The sequence below is a fragment of the Pseudorca crassidens genome, chromosome 2 (assembly GCF_039906515.1).
Source record: "Pseudorca crassidens isolate mPseCra1 chromosome 2, mPseCra1.hap1, whole genome shotgun sequence".
Classification (NCBI taxonomy): domain Eukaryota; kingdom Metazoa; phylum Chordata; class Mammalia; order Artiodactyla; family Delphinidae; genus Pseudorca; species Pseudorca crassidens.
In genome coordinates, this window is record NC_090297.1 from 152,590,414 (window position 1) to 152,612,423 (window position 22,010).

General features: G+C 55.0%; 3 protein-coding genes across 8 annotated transcripts in view; 2 read left to right on the forward strand and 1 right to left on the reverse strand.

Moving 5' to 3' along the window:
• Positions 1-235: 235 nt before the first annotated feature.
• Positions 236-5,986, forward strand: CHI3L1 (chitinase 3 like 1; the record flags this gene model as incomplete). The annotated part of the gene is given in 9 exon segments (XM_067711158.1): positions 236-382; positions 385-545; positions 1,067-1,123; positions 1,873-2,023; positions 2,761-2,882; positions 3,958-4,081; positions 4,671-4,853; positions 5,411-5,527; positions 5,727-5,986. Coding segments are annotated over 9 exon segments (1,257 nt in total), but the record flags the coding sequence as incomplete, so codon positions are not given.
• ADORA1 (adenosine A1 receptor) overlaps positions 2,396-22,010 on the reverse strand; it is a 50,048-nt gene continuing 30,433 nt past the window's right edge. For 4 of the 6 annotated variants that reach the window (XM_067729377.1, XM_067729378.1, XM_067729376.1 and 1 more), the window contains 2 exons: positions 17,039-20,261; positions 2,396-16,824 (listed from right to left, as the gene is read on the reverse strand). In XM_067729377.1, coding sequence (XP_067585478.1) covers positions 19,622-20,261 — 640 coding nt within the window. In that variant the 3' untranslated portion in view covers positions 2,396-16,824; positions 17,039-19,621. The remainder of the gene's footprint in view (positions 16,825-17,038; positions 20,262-22,010) is intronic. The other 2 variants (XM_067729380.1, XM_067729379.1) reach the window with 2 other exon arrangements.
• Positions 9,491-17,895, forward strand: MYBPH (myosin binding protein H). Its single transcript, XM_067729373.1, has 11 exons — positions 9,491-9,692; positions 9,800-9,934; positions 10,690-10,857; positions 13,253-13,341; positions 13,720-13,915; positions 14,098-14,237; positions 14,858-15,017; positions 16,255-16,391; positions 16,540-16,726; positions 17,056-17,106; positions 17,658-17,895. The coding sequence occupies exons 1-10, from the start codon at positions 9,491-9,493 to the stop codon at positions 17,070-17,072; spliced, it is 1,431 nt and encodes a 476-aa protein (XP_067585474.1). The 3' UTR covers positions 17,073-17,106; positions 17,658-17,895.

A 22,010-nucleotide genomic window follows, 5' to 3' on the forward strand; every position in this document is an offset into this window, starting at 1 on the left:
CCTCTTCTCCTTCAAAGTCACTGCCTCCAGGAAGCCTTCTTTACTTGTACCAAGTCCCATTTCATCTTTATTCATTGGCACCCCCTCACCCCATACAGTGTTCTGTTCTTAGTCTGCAGTATGTTTATCTACTATATTTGATCTTTTCTAAGCATTTTCAAAATAGACCTTATCTTCATCAGACAGAGGACTCCCCTGAGCCAGCCCTTTGCATTTAGAATTCTAACTTTGCTCACAATTCTGCCCATCAACCCCGCCCCCCAAAACCCCATTAGTGCTCAGCTCAGGGCTCAGCCAGAGGGTCCCTGGCTCAATCTTGGCCTTCTCCTCAGGTGCTGCATACAAGCTGATCTGCTACTACACCAGCTGGTCCCAGTACCGGGGGCGGGGGGCGGGGCTGATGGGAGCTGCTTCCCAGACGCCATCGACCCCTTCCTCTGTACCCACATCATCTACAGCTTTGCTAACATAAGCAACAATGCGATTGACACCTGGGAGTGGAATGATGTGACGCTCTATGACACACTGAACACACTCAAGAACAGGTTGGGCCACTGGCTGGCCAGGGAAGGAGGAAGATGGAGGGTTAGCAGGGCTGGTCTCAGGGCAGCGTACTCCTGCTCAAGAGGGTGGGCGAGGTCCCCAGTACTCACCTCTGGGTGGAGAACTGGAGGGCCTTGGCTTAAGTGGGAAGAAGTGATGAGAGCAGGTGTCAGGGTGTAGAAGAAGACCGTAGAAGAAGGTACAGCTGAGCTCCCCTGGGAAAAGGACCCCTCTCCGTCCTCTGAGGGTGCCTCTCCACGGAGAAAGTCCTCATGACTCTATTTTGCTATATCCTGGCTTCCCCGCTGGAGGGAACAAATATGGGCAACATATCTCAGAGTAACTGCCACAAATGCTTAGAAAGTCTTAGAATACTGAATCTCAGGGTTGGAAGGACCTCAGAGGCCTGATTCAGCCTCCCACCCAAAGCTAGAAGCCTGATACAGCCTCCTAAATGTGGGGCCACCCCATGTCACAGCAACTTCACTCAACCCCTGCCCTCCTGCCTCCCTGTGCCCCACAGGAATCCCAACCTGAAGACCCTTCTATCTGTTGGAGGATGGAACTTTGGTTCTCAAAGGTAGGATGACTCATCCCCCAGAGGTTGATGGAATAGGAGGAGGCATAGCTTTCTCCTCATCCACTGGATGGGGGTCACAGGGACCCCAGACTGGTCAGGCACAGGGGTCTGAATGGTTGTCAGGAGCCTGCCTCATGTACAACCACGAAATCAGAGCGCAGAGAGGGAAAGGAACTTGTCAAGAGTCACACAGCAAGGTGGCAGCCAATGCCCTTTTTACTACTTCTCAGACATGAAAACAGAAATTTGGGGCGGCGAGGGATACTGTCCTAAGGAGAAGGAGAGAGATGGAATGAATGGGAAATTTGGGAGTGGAGACCCTGTGAGGACATCCTGGAGTGGGTAGAATTGGAGCAGGCTTTAAAAAGGGGGCAAAGATGGCCATAGCAGCTCTCATTTACTGAGCTGTTACTATGTGTCAGGCATCCTATCCAACCATTATCACATGTAATCCTCATAATAGCACTGTGAGATGTTACATTTATGCCCATTTTACAGATGAGAAAACTGAGGCTCAGGTTATAACCTGCTCAAAGTGGCTTGGCTAGTAGGTGATAGAGCCAGGGATATCTGGCTCCAAAGCACATGGTCTTTCTAAGATAATTGGAGGTGGGTCCTGTCCCAACCATGCCCTCCTAGAGCTGTGTGGGTTCAGACTCCCAGCTCCACATGCCCAGAGACCCTTCCAGAGGGCTAAGACACCCAGCGTATTGGTACTGAGCCCTCTACTGGGCTGATTTCAGTTCTAGATTTTCCAAAATAGCCTCCAACACCTGGAGTTGCAGAACTTTCATCAAGCTGGTGCCACCAATTCTGCGGACCCATGGCTTTGATGGACTGGACCGAGCCTGGCTCTACCCCGGGCGGAGGGACGAGAAGCATCTCACCTCTCTGGTCAAGGTGCTGGTTGGGTCAGGGAAAAGGGCAGGGAGGTAGGGAGCATCAGGGAGTGGGGAGGGCAGAAGCTGTCTTCAGAGATACTCTCCTGAGGCAGGCAAAGGGGGACTGAGGCCTCTTTGCTGCAGGGTCCTGAGATCTGGACCAGGGATAAGACAAACAAGCCTGTGTCCTGAGATCTCACACAGCAAGGAAGACATCTTTTGTCAACAGTGGGAGGTAGGGTGGGGTTCTAAGAGGCAGAGGTCACTAAGGGGAGAACCCATTCCTCACTGCCTGTATTCATTCCCAAACCAACACTGCCCACTCCCCAGCATGCACTGCATCAGAGGTACTCAGTTACCCCAGGGACAGAGTGATCATTTAAACAAACTGTTCATGGTACAATATAAATCACTTTAATTTTGTGTTCTCCTTTATAAGCTTGAACAAAGCACAGACCAACAGGTAAATATCTTCCAGCATCATCTGAGGACCAAGTGGGATCACTCTCTATCCTCATGGTCCCTCCAGGACAGAGAATAATTGAGTGTTGATGAGTATGCACGGGGTGTAGGGACGAGATTGGTCCAAACAGTTTTTTAGGAAAAAGATGGGTGAGTCTGAGGATGAGACCACTTTATCGTTCCCACTGAGCTCCAGTCAGGTTGGAGATTACAGCAGACAGCGAAGGCCAATGACATGCTCAGAGATCTTTCGCCTCAAGGCTTGCTGTCACTCACCTGCCTCTCTCCCAACAGGAAATGGAGGCTGAGTTTGCAAGGGAAGCCCAGGCAGGAGCAGAGCAACTCCTGCTCAGCGCGGCAGTGTCTGCTGGGAAGATTGCCATTGACAGAGGCTATGACATCGCCCAGATATCCCGGTGAATCTCCTTCCTGATGCACTCTGCCCTAGCACTCCATGTACAATCAGAAGACTGGGCTTCTAGTCCCAGTTTCTCCAAAGATGTGTGACCTTGAGCAAGTCACTTCCCCTCTGTGTGCCTCAGCCTCCCCATCTGTCAAACGGGGCAAAACGATCCCTATCCTTCCTTTTCATTTGGGGTATTGCGCTGCTCAGATGAGAAAGTCGTTATGAATGTATGTATTTGTGGAAAAGGAAGCAGGGAAAGTTATACAAACCAGCCAATCACTAGTCTCTGGAGGGGCAAGGCAGCAGTAATGATACCTTTCATTTCTAGGCTGCTGGGGAGTCCACACAGTGCTGTCACATGCAGGTGGCCCCCTCCCTTTCCTGTTCACCCCGTCCCTCCTCCTCGCCCTGCCTCCTCATGCGTGAGAATGAGCAGTCCCCAGCCAAGCAGGCTGACCTCTCGGTGGAACAACGGCATGGGTCTTAGGAAACCCAAGAGTGAGAGACAAAGGCTCTTCGCTCTGACTTTAGAATCTTCTTTAGGGTCTTAGGGAGTGTAGACTTGGTGCTTTAATTGATCACTTAGAGGGTGGGATTGAGGTGGCTCTCAACCATTTGCCCCAAACACCTGAAGCTCATGTTCATGCAATCCACCTGCAGACCCTCCACCTTTGTGTGTGGAAACCTTACTTCCCACCAGGAGGAATCATAGGTTCAGGCCATCCTTTGATCCTGCTCTCTCCCGACAAGGCTAGCTGTTGATGCCACTTGTAATCTGCTTTCTCAAAGATGAATGTGGCTGGAGTGGAGGGGGTGACGTGTGTTGGAGGCCAGCTCTCAACTGTGTGCTGGGGGTGGATTGGAAGGACCCCATTCTTGCCTTGAATGCTCCTGTGGGACCCTGAGCCCACGTCCCAGTGTGGCACAAGGGAGGTGGTCCAGCAGCCTAGACAGCGAATCACTGGGTTCTGCTGGGTTTGGGGTTAATGGCTTTTCTCTTGGCTGCCTGTTTCTCCAGCTCACATCCTGCTAGGGTGGCGCGCTTTTTCAATTTTTCGCCTTGCCCTGCATCCACCCTTCCACAGACACCTGCACTTCATCAGCCTTCTGACCTACGACTTTCATGGAGCGTGGCGCCAGACCATAGCACATCACAGCCCCCTATTCCGGGGCCAGGAAGATACAAGTTCTGACAGATTCAGCAATGCTGTGAATGTCCCAAAGGAGGGAGGGCTGAGAGGGGACCACAGACATGCCACTTGCCAGAGCTCAGACACCAACCTCTCCACTCCTCAGTAATCCTGCAAGGGAGGGGTTATAGGGCCCACCTCACAGATGAGGAAACTGAGGCCCAAAGTTTATGCATTCTCCACAGCTCTGGGAACTGGGGAGGTGATTCTTCCATAAAGAGTCAGGACATCTCCTGACGGGCCTGTAGGGTGGACCTAGTGAAGGCAGAGGGCAGACTGAAGAGAGCACAGAGAAGGCTGGGGGCTGAGAGGGCAAGAGTCTAGTCTAGACCTGCCATTGTTTGCTGTGTAACCTGGGCCAATCGCCAGAGTTCTGCAACTATCGAACAGTAATAATCCCTTCCTATACCTAAGAGGATTTTTTTCAAGACTGAAATTACACAATGCTTTTTAGACTGACATAATAGGTTCCCAGAAGGAAGGGAATTCCAGACTCGTCTAGACCTGGAACTCCACCTTTCAAGGCAGCAGTGGGAACTGCACAACCTTTCCCCTCCTAGACCACCAGCATCTAACTGCTCAAACTGTCCTGCCCTACCCACCCACAGGACTACGCTGTGAGCTGTGTGTTGAGGCGGGGGGCCCAGGCCAATAAGCTGGTGATGGGTATCTCCACTTTTGGGAGGAGCTTCACCCTGGCCTCTTCCAAGACAGATGTGGGAGCCCCGGCCTCTGGGCCAGGAATACCAGGTCGGTTCACCAAGGAGAAAGGGACCCTCACCTACTATGAGGTATGAGCTGGGGAGAAGGTAAGATTTCCCGGGGCACCCGCAGCCCTGGGGAAGCTGAGCCTCCCACCCCACCCACACTGTACTCCTTTGGAAATTAAAAAAAATGTTCCAGCAGACCTAGCACTCTGGAGAAGAGGGAGGAGGAGGCCAGGCACATCCTGTCTGCAGCCCCTCTGGCCACTAAGTTGGGGCCTTCCTTCTAGCCCAGGAAAAAGCAATGGCCAAGAGGTAGGTTCTTTTGTTTCGGCCCATCCTCTGCTGCTCTGTGCTGCCTTGGGCCGGTCCTCAGTGTCAAAGCACTATTTCCCACATCCCTGTTTAAGATGCAGGAAGCTAATCAGAGCCCCCATAATGCCCTCAGGTTACAGCAGCTACAGAATCCTGGGATCTTTGCATCTGTTTTAAGTAAAGTTGTGCGAAGCCTGCAGTCTCTAGGGGAAGATGTAGCCTGCAGGAAGAAGCAAGGGGCTGAGAGATTTGGGCTGTGGTGTCCCCCTGGTGACCCGCAAAGTCTCAGCACAGCTCCCCACACCACGCCTGCCCTGTTCTCTGTTCAGATCTGTGACTTTCTCCGCGGAGCCACGGTCCATAGACTCCTTGGTCAGCAGGTCCCCTATGCCACTAAGGGCAACCAGTGGGTGGGGTATGACGACCAGGAGAGCATCAAAAACAAGGTATGTACCTAAGGCCACACCCCAAGTTGAAGAGGGGGAGGGAAGTCCCCTGCACCGAGGGTGGGGCTTGGCTACAGAGGTGTTTGGGGTCTCAGGTGTCTGCTTTTCTCTCCCATGGGGAGGTGTCCAGATAGCATGCCCTCCATAAGCACCCTGGCCCAGGGAACCCAGCCCTGCCTGCTCTGGGTCTCCAGAGCAGGTGCGGTACCTGAGGAACAGGGAGCTGGCTGGCGCCATGGTGTGGGCCCTGGACTTGGATGACTTTCAGGGCACCTTCTGCGGACAGAATCTGCACTTCCCTCTCACCAGTGCTATCGAGGATGCGCTGCTGAGGTGTAGCCTTCGGTTCTTGGGCACACAGTGGGGCAGAGATCACTTGGCCCTGACTGGCTAGGAGCCTGATCACCTGCCCTGCTGGGTCCCCTGTTGAGCTTCAGTCTCCCTTCCTTGGGCCCATGCGGAGGGCCACAGCTCTGCCATCTGAGCTCAGCTCTGGTGGACAGGCAGGTAGTAGTGGGGCTGTGGGACCAGCACAGTGTAAGACACGGGGTCAGCACATAGCTGCTGATTAAGGAGCATGCTCAACTCCTCCAGGCCCCACACAAGGAGATTTCTTCCACTCCCTTACCCCCAGGCCTCTATGCCTAAGGACACCCTTTTGGCAAGCTGTACCACTGCAGAGTGAAATATCTTACAAGAAGCAGCGACCACGCTAATTATATCCTCTGCAAAGCCCAGCTTGAAACCTTTACTCAGGGCCATAATCAGGTCCCCACTCCACTTCCCTTTCCTGATTCTGCAGCTGCTCAATAAAGCACTGGGGCCCGCCAGTTACTAGCGCTTGCTTCAGTCTATCTTTGTGGTCCCACTGGACCCACGGGGCTCACCTCCCCCATCTCTTCTGGATTCCTCTCTCTCAGGCTGGGTAGTCCTGAGCTGCGGAAAATGAGACCACCCTGTCCTCTGCCGGGCCCCAAGAAGTCCCCCAAAGAGGCAAGCATCGCCAGACCCATCAGTCATGGACTTAACCCAAGAGGGCTGATGGGCTTCCGGATCTTAAAGTCATTGTCGTCCAGACTTCTCAATACAGTTCCTTGTTGAAAGAAGCCTTTTCTGTTTCCAGGGGCTAGCAAGCACTAGGAAGGAAACCCGTTAACACCAACCCTTCATCTCCTCTCACCTCGGGGAGATGTAGGAGCCAACACAGGGTCAGGTTAGAGAGAGCCCTGACCCTGGACTCTCAGGGCTAGAAGGAGACACCTATGTTATCTCACATACTCTCCCTCCGTCCCAGGCCTAGAGTCTCTACAGGGCTTGAGAGCTAGCCTTCCAACCTCCCCCCACACTCTCAGTGACCAGTTGCTCATTACCTTAGAGGAACCCTTTCCATTGCTGGACTGAAATCAGTCAGATGTCCTAGGGCTGTAACCCAGCCCTCTGTCTCTCCCCTCTTGGGACATAGCCCTCAGCCCATGCAGAGACCAAGACTCCTCAGCTGAGCCTGGGACATGAGGTGGGGGCCAGATGGGACGGGATGAGTCAAACGGGATGAGCGCAGACCAGCCAGCCTTCCAGGCTTTATGAAGTAGAGATGTTCTCAGCAGTTTCTGTGAACTCCCAGAGCCCCAAACATGCCTTGTATCCCAAGAGAGTTCAGCTGCATGCTCCAAAACCAAAGAGAATTTATCTGTGGATTCCCTAGTGTTTGGATTATCTGTGACTTGGCCTAGTGATTTGTGACACTGGTTTGAGGTGTGGGGAAGAAAATACCTATCGGCCTCCCTGAAATCTGAACCAGCTGGAGCAGGGCAGATGCAACTGATCCCAAGGTCACTGCCAAGCTAAAGGAAAAGAGAGTGAGAACTTGGCCAGAGCTTCAGGGGTACCTGGCATTTCACTGCTGGCCAATGGGCCAAGCATTCCCTCATCCCTGCCCACTGCCTACTCTACCACACAGGGGTCTTTGAAAAGCCAGGGGCTGTGAGTCCTCCAGGGAAGTCAACCCCCACCCTACCTCCCCTGGCCACCCTTCCCCCATCCTGAGACAGTCTCTGGAGGGCTGACTCAGGGTCCTGCAGAGTTAGTCACATTCACTTATAGCTGCAGAGTCAGAGGCCAGGGATAGAGATCGGGTCTCCAGTCCTGGAGGACTGCCCAGCAGGACACTGAGTCACCCGGCAGAGGGCACGGGCACCCAAGCAGGGCAGGATCTGGAGGCTCCCCAGGCCCTCCACTGCCTCTCCCCAACAAGGACAGCCACTGGTGAGAGGTGGCCACACTCCTGTGCCCCCAAGCCCCGGGGCAGGGGGAGAGCATGCATACCACTGAGGGACCTAAATAAATTACATGTGTATTGATTTTTAAATTATGGGATGTATCATACAAGCTAAAGAGTGAGTAAAATGTATTTGTTTAATTTAAAGAATTACTATACAGTGAAAGCCTGTGTAACCACCACCCAGGACAGGGAATGAGACCTCATTAGTGCCCCTGAAACTCCACAGTCACATACCTCCCTGTCCCTCTGCCCAGAGGCAGGCACTGTCCTGACCTTCCCTGCCTTCTTTTGTGGTCTCGCCCGCTAGAGACACCCCTTGAAGAAGAGAGCTGGTGCTCCCCGTGCCTGAATTGAACATGAAAGGTGTCTCATCGCTCTCTGTGCCTGGCTCCTTTGCTCCCCGTTACGTCTGTTAGATCAACCATGTAGCTGAAGTTTGCTCATTTTATATTCCAGTTTTGGTTTAGAGGAGCACACACACGTCACAGTTAGTTAGGCATCCCCTGCTGAGGGAGAGCTGTGTTCTCCAGATTTGGTGTTACAAACAATGCTGCTGTGAATGTTTGCATGCATGTCTCCTGGGGCACAGGTGTGAGACTTTCTGGGGGTGTAACTGCTGGGTCATAGAATCTGCACATTTTCAATCTGACTAGATACTGTCTCACTTTTTCCAAAGAGATTGCTCCCATCTACACTCCCACCAGCAATGAGAGTTCTTGTTACTTCCCCTCCTCCCTGACACATGTTATTTTCAGGCTTATTAAATCATTCCCAATCTTACTGTTTTATTGGATGAATGACTCAATGACTAGGAATTTGGGTGTACCTGCCTCATTTCCCCGTGGCATGCAGATGTCCTGCTTCGAAGAATACAAGTCTCAGAGTGCTGTCCTCCTCCAAGGTCTCTTCCAGACCTGTCTTATGAATTGATTTTACCCCCAAGGGCTAGGGGACTGTCATAGTGTTCTCTGTAACAGATGGGGAAACTGAGGTCCAGAGCAGGGATTGGAGAGGCTGGGTAACCAGGGGCCTTAGACTCCCTTCCTGGGGTCCCATTGCTAGAAGACCTTCCTCCAATCAGGCCCACCTTGGGCATCCCAATTCCCTCCCTCTCTAGGCCCTCAACCTCAGGGAATGTGAGGACCAGGGGAGTGTGGGACCCTAGGGACAAAGCTGGGAGTGCTCCCAAGAGAAGGCTGTTTCCAGGCTGTCTGGAACCCCAGCACCCAAGCTGAGAAGCCCTGGGCACAAGTGGAGCCCCAGAGGCCAAACACACAGAGCCTGATCTGGGTTCGTTCTCCAGATGGAAGCTCTCGTTCCCATTGCCCTGACCCCTGGCGCAGGCTCCTGGCAATGTCCCATCTCACCGATCTGTACCCTCCTCCCATCTGGGCACCAGAACCCTGCCTGCTGAGATCCAGTCGGGGTGATGGACGAGGTCGTGCACTCCTCAAGGGACCCTTGCAGTCCTCCGCCAGAGCTATTCCTGGCTTCAGCGCCTCCCCACGCACCCCCCCCAGTCCCCCTGCCTGACCTGACCCCACAGCTGGGAATCATTTGCCTGGGGGTGGGGCAGCCCCCTGACTATATAAGCCTGGACCTGGGTGTCCCAGGCACCCTGGAAGCACGGACCCTCCAGTGCTACTACCTGCGCCCTCCAGCCCGACCCTCCAGCAATCCTTGCAATGAGAGGAAAAGCCACCCGGGAAGCCCTTGCCTGTGGTCCGGAGGAGACTGCCTCTGAGTCTGCAAATGTGCCCACCACAGAGCCCTCTGGAGAAATGGCGGCACCGAAGTCTACCGGGGAAGAGCAGGCTCCCAAACCACAGGAGCCTGCCCCTCAGGCACCTGCCCCCGCAGCCTCTAAACCCGCACCTCCAAGTGAAGGTGACAAGAGGCGGGGCAGGTGGAGGAGGGAGGCAGCCTTGGCAGAGAGTGGTGCGGGGAGAGCTTTTGGCTACGAACCTCTTTATCTCCCCCTGCTTCTCCCTCAGATGTCCCCAGTGCCCCGCTGCTGCTGGCTGTGGAGGACGTGAGTGACAGCTCGGTGACTGTGAGCTGGGAACCCCCGGAGAGGCTAGGGAAGCTGGGGCTCCAGGGCTATGTTCTGGAACTCCGCCGAGAGGGAGGTGAGCTATGGGCTAAGCCCTGCATACACCCAGGGGAGGTGGGCTTAGAGGGCAGCAGGGACAAGCCCCCAGACTCTGCAGTTGGGTCAGTCCAAGGGGAGATACAGAAAGAGGGAGAGGAAGCAGTCCGCTCAGGCCACTCACACACAGCTTCTTGCTCCACCAACGCACCTCTGAAAGCAGGAGGATGTCCAAACGGCCTTAGGAGGCCCCCTGTCCTCCAGCTCCAGGAAGCCTCTGAGTAACAGAGATAAAAGGGTAGGTGACAGTGGGGCACTCCTCTGTGAGAATGAAGGAGGTGCTAAGTCTCAGAGGACCCTGCTTGGGGAGGGCAAGCAGGAGGTGGAGAGCAAAAGAAGCTGAGGGGGAGGGTAAGTTGTAAGAGAGAGTGAGGAGAAATAGGGGACGGGCGGCTCTGGCCAAATTCCTCATGCCAGCATCCTGTTATCCACCTCCATGGCAGTCAAGTTCTTCATACGTGTGGCTGCCTTTGCCCCTACCTTGCTGTGTGATTTGGCAAATGTGATCAACCCTCTCTGGGCTCCGGGCAAACCCATCTCTGGCCACCACTTAAGGGTTCTAACGTCAGGTGTCTTTGATGCCATTTGACAACAAGAAGTCAAGGAAGCAAAGGGAAAATAAGTCCCAGAAAGGGAGGTCAGCTTCCTCAGATCATCAGCGAGAAGGGAAGCCCCACTGAGAAGGGTGCCCACAGCCATGGAGCCAGGGCCTTGCACTCTCTTCATTTCTCTCAGCCTTGGAGTGGGTGCCTGTGAATTCCCGGCCCATGATGGTGACCCAGCAGACCGTGCGGAACCTGGCTCTAGGTGACAAGTTCTTCATACGTGTGGCTGCAGTGAGCTCTGCAGGGGCTGGCCCACCAGCTGTGCTGGACCAGCCTGTCCACATCCAAGAGATCATTGGTAAATCCTGCTCCCCAGCCCTTCCCAGGCACCTTATCTAATGGATGGAGAAACTGAGGCCAATGGATAGAGCGAACAGGGCAGTCATTTCCCCCCATCCCACACTCACGTGCACAAGCCACCTGCTATCGCCATTCTGCCTTAAGAAAGTCCCAGGTTCCTCAGCAGCAAGGGGCCTCTAGAGGTCAAAGAGGCCATTTCCCTGAATGGCCCAGCCCCCAAGCTTCCTGACCTCCAGAAGTGAGAGCTCAAGCTCCCCAGGTCACCTGCCTCAGAGTCCCAATGCTTAGAGTCATTTCATTCTTCCTACCTAATCTTAATTCCTTCAGCGGCCATGGAAGCTCATTTTCTGCTCATTTCATATGGCCTGGGTTCCAGATAGGAGTCTTTGCTTGCCTCTTGCTGCACCACGTCCCTAGTGGGAAGAAGATTAACGCCCTACAATAGGCCGGTGAAGGTTTCTCCATCCCCAGAGGCCAGTGCTGCCCTGGGAACCTGGGAGGCCAGCTGCTGTCCCCTTGCTAAGATTTCTATTTGTAGGGTGCATTAGCCTCAAGCCCTCCCAGGACCGATCAGGTTTCAGTCTGTTAATGGCAGTGAGTCACTTGGTCTGATCCAAGGTTTCTGGGGACAGCCCAGAGCCCCAGGGTGACAAGAGACATAAGCCAGCAGGTGGCCTGAGGCCTTTTCCACCTTTCTCCTTGTTCCCCCCTCCTCATCTTGACCCCATAATTCTGGGCAAGGCCTCCAGACAGAGGGGGTTTCATGGCCACAGAAGGAGGTCAAGTTTGGATTCAAGGAAATACTTTTCAACTCTAAGGCCTGAGAGATGTGGGCACCAGGGGGTTGGGAGTGTAGAACTGTAGACTGGCACGGCTTGTCCATCCAAGCCAAGCAGGTCCAAAGGCACCCAGGACTCCCTTGAGGTCACCTAGCCTATTAGTGGCAGTCCCAGAACCTGACTCCCACACAGGCCAGTTCATGTCTTACCAGGCAGCAGGGACTCTTTTTCTGGTGGTTTTCAAAATCAGAGGCCTTTCCCCTCCTTTGAGTCTTGGTGAGACATGGTGCCACCTGGCAGCTTAATATGGACTCACCGATTCTAACCTGGGAGTGCCAGGAAGCCCTCCTTTTTGGGGAGTGGGGTTGGTGGGCATCCTGGACCTTTTCTGAGGGCCCAGGGATCTCAGACTCTGAGAGCCTGCAGGGGCCAGGGTCCTCTACTTCAAGGCCGAACACTGGAGGAGTCCGCCTGACTCAGCGCCCTCTACTCCATTAAAATTCCTCTGGCAGGAGAGAAGGGGATTTCCTGGAGAGAAGAGGGGAGAAGGCTGTGAATAAACAGGGAGCAGCCAGCCAGGCCCCCCTCATGGGCAGGGCAGGGTGGGGACCCTGTCCAGAGTCCTCAGCTGCTCAGCTGTCCCTCCTCAGCCACCTGGAGCTGCCAAGCATTCCTGGCCCCCTGCAGCTGCCCCTGGAACATTCCACGCCTGATGCTCCCAGGGCCAAGTGCCTGCACAGCTAATCCTCAGAGACACCGTGTTCCTTCTGTCTCCTCCCTCTCTGCCCTGCATGCCACTGACCAACTGCTGCCACCTGTTTGCCACTGAGGAGCCTCAGCTACCACCACCCCTGCTCCCGCCCAGGGGGAGAGTGGCAGGGGCTGTTGCAGCTTCCCTTGGAATGCCCGACAGTTTCAGCAGTTGCACCTGATTAGGTGATAGGAAGGTGGTTCTCTACCGTAGCATGGGGCTGAAGTAAAGTGTCTGGAAGGACTCCCCCACCGCAGACTGAAAGGTAGTGGCAGGAGTAAGAGAGAAGGAAGGGGGTAGGTCTGCTCTGGCTTCATTTAAAAAGGGAAAGATCCCAGTCCTCCCATATGGCTTGGAGACAGAGCAGTGGGCAAATGGGTCTCACAGGGGCTTCTCTGAAGGCCTGAGCTGTTCACAGCAGAAGGGCAGAGGGACTGGGAAGACAGTGTCGCCACCCTTCCAGGGAATGCAGGCCCACAGGCGCAGCACACGCTGCCCACCAGGGGGAGCCAGGGAGCCAGCTGGGGCCCATCTGGAGCCCAGGAATACCAGAGCTGCAGGGCAAATCCCAGCCTGGCAGGGTCAGGGCACCTAGGGAGTGCCCCGGATGCCTACCAGTTCACACCGTGGAGGCCCTGCCCTCCTGGAACCTCCTGGCTCGCAAGTCCCCAAGGGCCTCAGAGGATTTGGGTCCCTGGATCTGGGGAGTGAGCTTTGCCCTGTCCACAGGGAGGCAGCCTCAGAGCACACTCAGACCTCCTGCCCAGCCAGCAGCCTTCTCCAGTTGTCCCCTGCCCCTGCCACAGAAGCCTCCGATCAGCAGCCCCGTGCTGTGCTAAGCCTCGCCTCTCGCTTTAATGCAGAGGCCCCCAAGATCCGCGTTCCCCGCCACCTTCGTCAGACCTATGTCCGTCAGGTGGGAGAGATGATTAACCTGCAAATCCCCTTCCAGGTGAGTATGCCTCCTGCCCAGGATAAGAGCTTGGGTGAAATAAGGGCCCCCGCTTGAGGTGTATTAGAGGAGCCCAGGAAATGTCAGGATCCCCGTGGAGGTCTGCCTGAGACCCACCCACCAAGATGGCCTCATCCTCCCTCTGTTGTATACGTGACTCAGTTGTGATTCTCCAGCCGGTGAACAGGACAGGTGGCACCGGGGCTGGCGGGACATCCAGAGAATGAGGCTCTAGGCAGCACCTGTGGCTCTAGCCTCTGCTGCCCCTGCTCAGAAGGGCCAATGGGGCCAGCTCCCCTGGCACAGGGAGCCCTGGAGCTGAGTGGGTGTGGGGTGCTGGCGCCTTGTGCGCTCACCTTGAGGGCTCCTCCCTCCCAGGGGAATCCCAAGCCTCAGGCCTCGTGGACCCACAACGGTCACGCCCTGGACAGCCAGCGGGTGAATGTGCGCACCGGGGACCAGGACTCCATCCTCTTCATCCGCTCAGCCCAGCGCTCCGACTCAGGCTGCTATGAGCTCACGGTACAGCTGGAAGGCCTGGAGGCCAAGGCAGCCATCGACATCCTGGTGATCGGTATGGGGCCAGGGGAGGCAGGGCTGACTTGCTGGGGACCCAGAGACCTCACCTCCTGCCCCAGAACTGGCGGCCAATGGGGTCAGGCCAAGAGAGAGTGATAAGAGCCAGATCTTGGGTGGGGGGATTTTGCAGCAAACCCAGCCCTCCCCGTCACTCTCTCTCACACTCTGGTCCTACAGATAAACCTGGATCCCCCAGCAGCATCAGGCTACTGGATGTCTGGGGCTGCAACGCTGCCCTCGAGTGGACACCACCCCAGGACACAGGCAACACAGAGATCCTGGGCTACACAGTGCAGAAGGCAGACAAAAAGACAGGGGTGAGGCCCGCTGGAGCAGAGTAAGGGGAGGAGGAAGGTCTGACTGGGGCTGGGTTTGTGGGGGAAGAAGTGGCCTAGGTGTCTGGGAAGGCCTGTCCGCTAAGAGTCCACGGACTGAAGAGCTCTGGTCTGCCTACCACTAACCTGACTCCCTGTGTGGCTCTTGGCAAATCTCTTTCATCTCTGGGTTTCAGTTTCCTCCTGAAGACTGCAAGGGTGGCTCTCGGAGGCCCTTCAAGCTCTAGAGCAGTGCTTCAGGAAATGTAATGTGCATATGAATCACCTGGGAATCTTGCTAAAACGCAGATCTTAAGTCAGTGGGTCTGGGGTGGGGACTGAGATCCTGAACTTCTATGAAGTTCTCAGGTGATTCTTACTTTGCAGGACCTCGGGCCACACTTTGACCAGTAAAGTTCTAGAATTCTCTGAAGACCCCAGAAAGGTCACATTCTCCCAGGGGTTCCTTCTCCCAATTTAAAGTCCCTCAGACCCAAAGCTGGATGTTTCAGCCTCCCAGGGCTGGGGCGTGGAACAAGCCCCTCTGAGGCAGAGGCCACAGGGGGAGCAGGGAGGGGTAGGGCAGGGGGGAGGTGAGGATGACAGGCCCAGGGTCCTTGCAGCAATGGTTCACAGTGCTGGAGCGCTACCACCCGACCACCTGCACTATCTCAGACCTCATCGTGGGTAACTCTTACTCCTTCCGAGTCTTCTCGGAAAACCGGTGTGGACTCAGTGCCTCGGCGGCCGTCACCAAGGAGCTCGCCCACATCCAGAAGACAGGTGGGTCTGGGTCCAAGCCCGGAAACCAAGCTAGGCCTTGCCATGCTGACCCTTCTCCCTGTCTCTGACGTTTCCTTGGTGTGTCAGCACCCCTCCCTGTGTGCTTCTCATGGGTGCCCACTTGCCAGAGCTTTTGCTGCCCTCTCCACACCCACTCCACAGCTACCCCCACACACACATTCACACCGTGTGACTGTAAAGAAATGGACATGGTTGATTGATTGTAACAAACACATCAGAGCAAACCCATGCAAATGAGGAGCACCCCTTGGGAGGCTGTGCACTTATTCTAAAGATGCTGTATGGCTGCCAACATCATAGCAGTCATTGGGTCGCCTGTGCAGTGTCCCAAGGGAGCTACTGTGAAGGGCAATGTGTGTGGATAGGTAGACTGGTGAGTTTGCTAAAAGCAAACTCCCGACCCTAATATAACACCACATAGATGGACAAGAGAGATATGGGTATTTACTGTCTCTATACAGGCACATGGCCCTCTTGCGTCAAATGTGAAATTCCAAGCCCTTTCTCCCTGTCCCGCTGTGTGCTCCAAGGCCCTCCCCCGTACAGTCTGTGCGGGCTGCAGAAAGCACACATTAGCCTGGACTGCACAGAATTAGGAAGAAATTTTCATTTAAAAGAAGAAAGCCAGTCAAGTCTCCAAAGACAAACAGAAATGAAATGTAGAATCCCTGGGTTTTTAGTCTCCACCCTCAGCCAGGATCATCTCATCTGTTTGGTTTTGCTGCCCACTCCCCTCTCTCCTCCCCTCTGTGACTCACCCAGCTGTCGTTCCGGCTTTCCTCTGCCTCTTTGAGACGTTCTGCCTCTAAGCTCCGGCATGTTGGCTGTGCCTGGCTTCCCAAAGACCCCAGGAGCCTAGGGTCCTGCCATGGGGCTCCAGATGAGGAGGCAGGGGTGAAATGGATTGTCTCCCGCCCTTAATTTTCCTCCAGACCACCAGCTCTCTGCTCAGAGAGCCATAGTCATCATGTGACCTTCCATCCCGTAAGCCGCAAACTCACTACGTGATATTGGGCAAGTCCCTCATCTATGGAGGGTCTTAGTTTTCCATCTGTCAACTGGGGATGACAAATTTATCCTTGCAAAGGAATGCTGTGTAGATTAAATGGCATACTGAAGTGTAAGCTGTAGTGATTTTAAGAAAATGGATGAAGTCAGTCTTAAGAGGTCTCCTCCTGTAACCTCAAATTCACCCTACTTTCTCCCTCCAAACCAGATATTGTTGCCAAACCTAAAAGTTTTGTTGAGCGAGACTTCTCAGAAGCCCCCTCGTTCACCCAGCCCCTGGCTGACCACACCTCCACCCCTGGCTACAGCACGCAGCTCTTCTGCAGTGTCCGAGCGTCACCCAAGGTGAGGGGCAGGGCCCTGCTGTGCCTTGGGCAGGGGCACCGGGGTTGAAGAATCTTCCCAGGCATCTTTCCCTAAGTGGAGGATGGCCTTCGAGAGCCTCGTCCTGGCCCACAAACTTCCCAGCTCTCCTCTGACCTTGCTTCCCCAGCCCAGGATCATCTGGATGAAAAACAAGATGGACATCCAGGGTGATCCCAAATACCGCGCCCTCTCTGAGCAAGGTGTCTGCACCCTGGAGATCCGGAAACCCAGCCCCTTCGATTCCGGGGTCTACACCTGCAAGGCCATCAATGTGCTGGGGGAGGCATCTGTGGACTGCCGGCTGGAGGTCAAAGGTGAGGACTTGAGAGGGGTCACTCCTTAGGAACCCTCCAATGGATGGGAGACCAGGAGAAGCCACCTCTTCTCCTGCTGGACTAGACGAGGCTGAGCGCTGAAAATCAAGGCAAGACAGGGGTAGTGAAAATCGAGGTCAGGCTGTCAGAAGGACTTTCTAAGAGGGAGGATGGCTTAATGTGGGTAAAGGAGGTGGTAGAGTCTGCCTCGTAGACAGATGGATCACTGGGGTGAGGGCATAAGACTCACTCACCCCCCCTCACCCCCCACTCGGGTCCCCAGCAGACACCCCCCCCTCCCTGAGCTCTAACCTTCAGATCTCTCCCAGCCTCAGCCACACACTGAAGAGCCACTGGTGGAGGCTGTGATGAGCAGGAAGGTAAGTGGCTGCATGCACTCCCTCCGCTGCCTCTGGGGGTGGAGGCCAGGAGCAGGGGTGGGAGTGAGAAGGGAAGGGGGCAGCCAGCTCTGAGTGCAAATCTGCAGTCACAGGCAACGAACACGCACAGTCCTGGGGGTGCTCCACAGACGCTGCAGGGCAGGGTGCTGCTGGCGAGGCCTGGAAGGGATGGGCATTCAGTGGAAGGGATTCAGTGGATGGTCAGAGGACAGGATCTAGTCCTGGCTCTGAAAGACCTTAGGCCAGGGCCTTCCCTTGGACCTGTTTCCTCAGTCAGAGAAGTAGGGGCAACATCCTTGCCCTGACTGCCCTCCCCAGGTGGTTCTGAGGCCCTGGACTAGTGAGGATGTATCCTGGAGCTGCAGTGGGCAGAGCTGAGACCTGGGCTTTGGGCCCAAGGGCCTAAGGGGAAGGAGGCCTGGGAAAGGAAGAGGGGACTGCTTCGCCCTCCCCATATCACCCCTTCAGCAGGGCACGTATAGCCCAGCTCTGCCTAACAGCAGGGGCTCACAAAACATGTTCTCTGCTAGGTGCTGCAGGCCTGAGGGTTCAGGGCAGCCAGACCCAGAATCAAGCTCCACGGAGGCCAGAGGTCCCCATCTCCATAGTGATGACTGATGGCTTTGCTCCTTGGTACCTGCCTAGCAGGCCCCAGGCCAGGCTTCCTGGATACAAGGGGCCCTGGAAAGTGCAGAGACTGGAGCGCTCCTGCAGGGAGCTGTACACTGGGCGAGAAGCACTTGAATAAAGGTGTGTGGTGATACAGTGCAGGGGCCTCTGTGACAATGAGCATCATCACGATGGGGGCGGCACTGCGTCACCACGAGGGGGCTGTTGAATGTGTCACCATGAGGGGGTCTCCACCTCTGACACCATGAGGAAGGTGCCCGTGGGAGGGGGCTCGCGGTGTCATGGGGCTTTTCCAGATATGAGATTTTTTAGGATCTCATTTCACATGCAGCGTTTGCTACCCTAAGAGGATAACTATAGGAACAGACACACCCTTCTTTGGAACCCTCCTTGCTCCAAATGCCTCCCAGTGCCCCCTCTCTTCACCTCTCCCTATCCCCCACCATTGCTTTTTCTCTGTTGAGGTTGTTTGTTGCCCTCAGACGGTGGTGGGGTACGTTCTCCATGAGGGTTCACAGTCTTTTATTAGTCAAGTGGCCCGCCCTGGGAGCCAGGGGATATCCCACCTCTGAGAGAGGGGAGGGCCTGGAATCATGTCTGGAGTTGCTATTCACACTTAGAACCTGGCCCCTCATTCTTCTGTATAAGGAGCTTTGGGCTTGGCCAGGAGTAGACCCTTCCCCAAGGGTTTAGGCTAAAGGCCTAGACTCTGCAACAGAGCCTCAAAGCCCATGAACACTGTGCTAAGTGTCAGGGGTACTGAGGGTACCTAAATTCTGGTAAGACCTTCCTGCCCATACACCCAGGAGGGTAGTCTCCTCTGGCCTGACCACCCTGTCACACTTCATCCCAGCATGACCACAGCAGCCCACTTTCCCTTCTTCATCCGCTCCCCAGGCAGGCAGAATGCTCCCAAGAGCTGGCATGTCTGGGGCTCTCCTCTCCATCTGGCTCAGAAGCAACAGAGATGGGTGTCACCTAGGAGGGCACATGCCCATCACTGAGAGCTGGTGGCCCAGAGGACAGGCAGTTACACTCCAAGTCTCCTACTTGGGAGGCTCAAGGCAAGAATGAGGGCTCAACACTGTCTCCCAGTGGCTGTTTGAGGCCCACACCTACCATTCCACATTAGCTCCAGAGAGCTCGGAGCCCCCACTCAGGTCCAAGGGCTAGTGGAGAATAAAGCAAATACTGGAAATTATTTCTGGACTCGTTCTTTCAGCCTCTCCCAAGTATAACCCTGGGATCCCCAGGGCAAAGAGAGCAGGCACCCTGGCATGCAGCATGGCCAGGAACACAGGGTTCTGGGAGGTGGGGACTAAGGCTCCTTGCTTCCTGCCTGTCAGTGGCTCTGGCCACCTTCTGCTACAGAACAGGAGAGAAAACAAGGCCAGGACATCTAGTTTCTCCCCTTCCCTCCATCTTGGCGGGGATATTCTCCTCTCCTTACACTTGGTCCCAGGGCTGCACCACTACCACCTAAGACAAGCAGACTCCCCTCCCTTCCCGCCACGGGAGCTGAGCTTGCCCTCCTGGCCCACATGGCTCCATGGCAGTCTCAGTGTCCCCAAGCCCCACTCAGCCTGATGTGCTGGGCTGCCTGTGGGTTGGTCAGGCAGGTGGGGAGGGTTAGGGTTAGGGTTAGGGTGCTGCCCCCACTTTCCTCGTCCCCTCAGGTTACCTCGTTCTTTCCCCATGGACTGCCCTCCCAAAACTCCTCCAGGACCTCGAGGTGCAGGGCACTCACAGCCCAAAGGCCAGTAGGGAAGAGTCAGGGAGACAAGGGAGACGAGCAGGACAGCAGGGAGGTGAGTACTGGGCTGAGATGCCCCAGATGTGCGCAGCTGGGGGCAGGAGGTGGAGTCTAGTCATCGGGCCTCTCTTCTGGAGGATCCTCATCGATGGGGGGTGCAGGTTGGCAGCGGAAGTGGTCGTTCCAAATCTTAAGGAAGGTAACCCGAAACTTCTGGATGCGGAAGGCATAGACGATGGGATTCATGGCCGAGTTACCATGTGTGAGGAAGATGGCGATGTACATGAGGAGCCTCGGCTTATGGCAGGAAGGGCAGAAGAGGGTGATGCAGTTAAGGATGTGTAGGGGCAGCCAGCTGAGAGCAAAGAGGAAGAGGATGAGGGCCAGCGACTTGGCGATCTTCAGCTCCTTCCCATAGTACTTCTGCGGGTCGCCAGAGGATGCCGACACCTTCCTGTTGAGCTGCTTGCGGATCAGGTAGAAGACCTCCAGGTAGATGAAGACCATGAGCAGCAGTGGGGGCAGCACCCAGACAAAGAAGTTGAAGTAGACCATGTACTCCATGCTGATCACCTTCTCAAACTGACACTTGATCACGGGCTCACCTACACTGCCATTGGCCACCCAGGCCCGCTCCACCGCACTCAGGTTGTTCCAGCCGAACATAGGTGTCAAGCCCACCACAAAGGAGAGAATCCAGCAGCCAACGATGGCCACCACAGCCCTTCGGGGAGTCACCACTGTCTTGTACCTGGGGGAGAGGAGGGCAGAGTGTGAGGCCCCCTCCTCAGTTCACCCGGCCCCGGGGGTCTCTATAACTGATTCAGGGCCCAGCCAGGGCCCAGTGAGTGGGGAGGTGCATGTCTTTGGCTAGAGGGTCAAGTCTTTGGGATCTAAAATTTAGGCCAGAACTTGCGATGCACTGGTTCATGTCTACTGCTGAGGGTGGGAAAAAACAGAGAAGAAAATAACAAATGAATTCCTTTAGGAGTTTCACTAAAATTACCAAAGTAAAAATTGCTCACATGTGCTTGGCACACCCCCACTGGTGACCTTATCATTGCTTCATGACAGTTCCCATGGGGTAGAAAAGCACCAGCAGAATGAATGCCCATTTGACAGCTGAGAAAACTGAGGTTCAGAGTAGCCACGTGTTCTGCCCGAGACCACATGGAGGGTGGCAGCGCTGTCCTGTGCTTCCTAACTGACCACAACGACAAGGTGATTGACAAACCACCCCTCCCCTTGGGCCAGCTGACACACTATCATAAAAAGCCTTCCCACACCCCCTCCTTTCGGCTGCGTCCCATCTCTGCCAGTGCCCCCATCTCCCACCTCCATCCTTACCTCGCCTCCCCTTTCAGTCATGTACAGTACTTATCTCCTGAAGGGCTGATCTCAAGATCCAGCTCTCCACCCCCAAGCTAATTGGGAATTATTCTCAGGAAAGAAAACTGATGTTCACTGAGGACTGCACGCAAGGGACTCCCACTTATGCATGCATGCATGGGTGTCTTCATTCATTTTTGCGTGCTTTCTGTGCCATTGGTCTCTGTGCTAGGAGTAAGATAAAGAATCCCTACCTCTATGCAGCTCACATTTTGGGTGAAGAAATAGATAACACAAAAGTAAGGAAATAAATAAACAAGACAGCTAGAGGTTGTGATATGTCCTTTGAAGGAAATAAGCAGGACGATGTCAAGGGGCAGAGCTACCAAGCTTTTTCATGCCATGACATACACAGATGATGAAAACATTTGGATGACACAGAAAATGGATGAGGCTGCCCATGGGCCATGACTCTTCCCCTACCCCTGCCCCCAGGGTTGAGGGGATGCCCCTCCGAGGGGGGCTCCCCACTTCCCTTTAAACCAATCCAGCCAGCAGCCAGCATGTCCTCTGCCCACGCACTGGCCTTGGAGCTAGCGCCAAGGGCTGGGCCCCGCCCAGCTCTGTGCTGAGGAGCTGGCTCAGCCGGCAGCTTGCCCAGTTGTTATTTTCCAATGTAGCTTCTGGGATGGAGGGAGTCCCCTCCTGAGCATGTGAACAGCTACTGAGACCCACAGGTGTGGAGGCGGAGGCCTCCCTCTGACTCCGTTTTCTTCTGTCCCGTGCCTGTGGAATCTGCGGCATTCTCCTTCACAGCAATGATTCTTCAGGTCCCTCTCACCCTGGACCAAAGCCCACTGCTCCTTGAAGGCTTTACAGGAGTGGGAAGGGGAACGATGTGAGGGATGGGAGAAATTGGACCCCACCCCCACTCCATGTAGAAAGCAAGCACTAGATAAGCAACCTCATTTCTAATCTCATCATTCCAGTGGGGAGACTGAGGCCCCTAGATGACTCCAACACCTTCAGTGTGGTGCCCCATCCCCTACTCTGTAATCATAGGGTCCTTGTGTCCCCAAAGCTCCAAGGGGCCTTGAAATCTGGCCAGTTTGCTTCTGCCTTCCTGAAGTTTTCTTAGGTCTAATCCTTGCTCTCTTGCTGTAACTAAAGC

Coding starts and splice junctions, on each gene's coding strand:
- MYBPH (XM_067729373.1), top strand. CDS start 9,491: ATGAGAGGAAAAGCCACCCGGGAAGCCCTTGCCTGTGGTCCGGAGGAG. Junction 9,693..9,799: donor ACCCGCACCTCCAAGTGAAG/GTGACAAGAGGC, acceptor CTTCTCCCTCAG/ATGTCCCCAGTGCCCCGCTG. Junction 9,935..10,689: donor GGAACTCCGCCGAGAGGGAG/GTGAGCTATGGG, acceptor CATTTCTCTCAG/CCTTGGAGTGGGTGCCTGTG.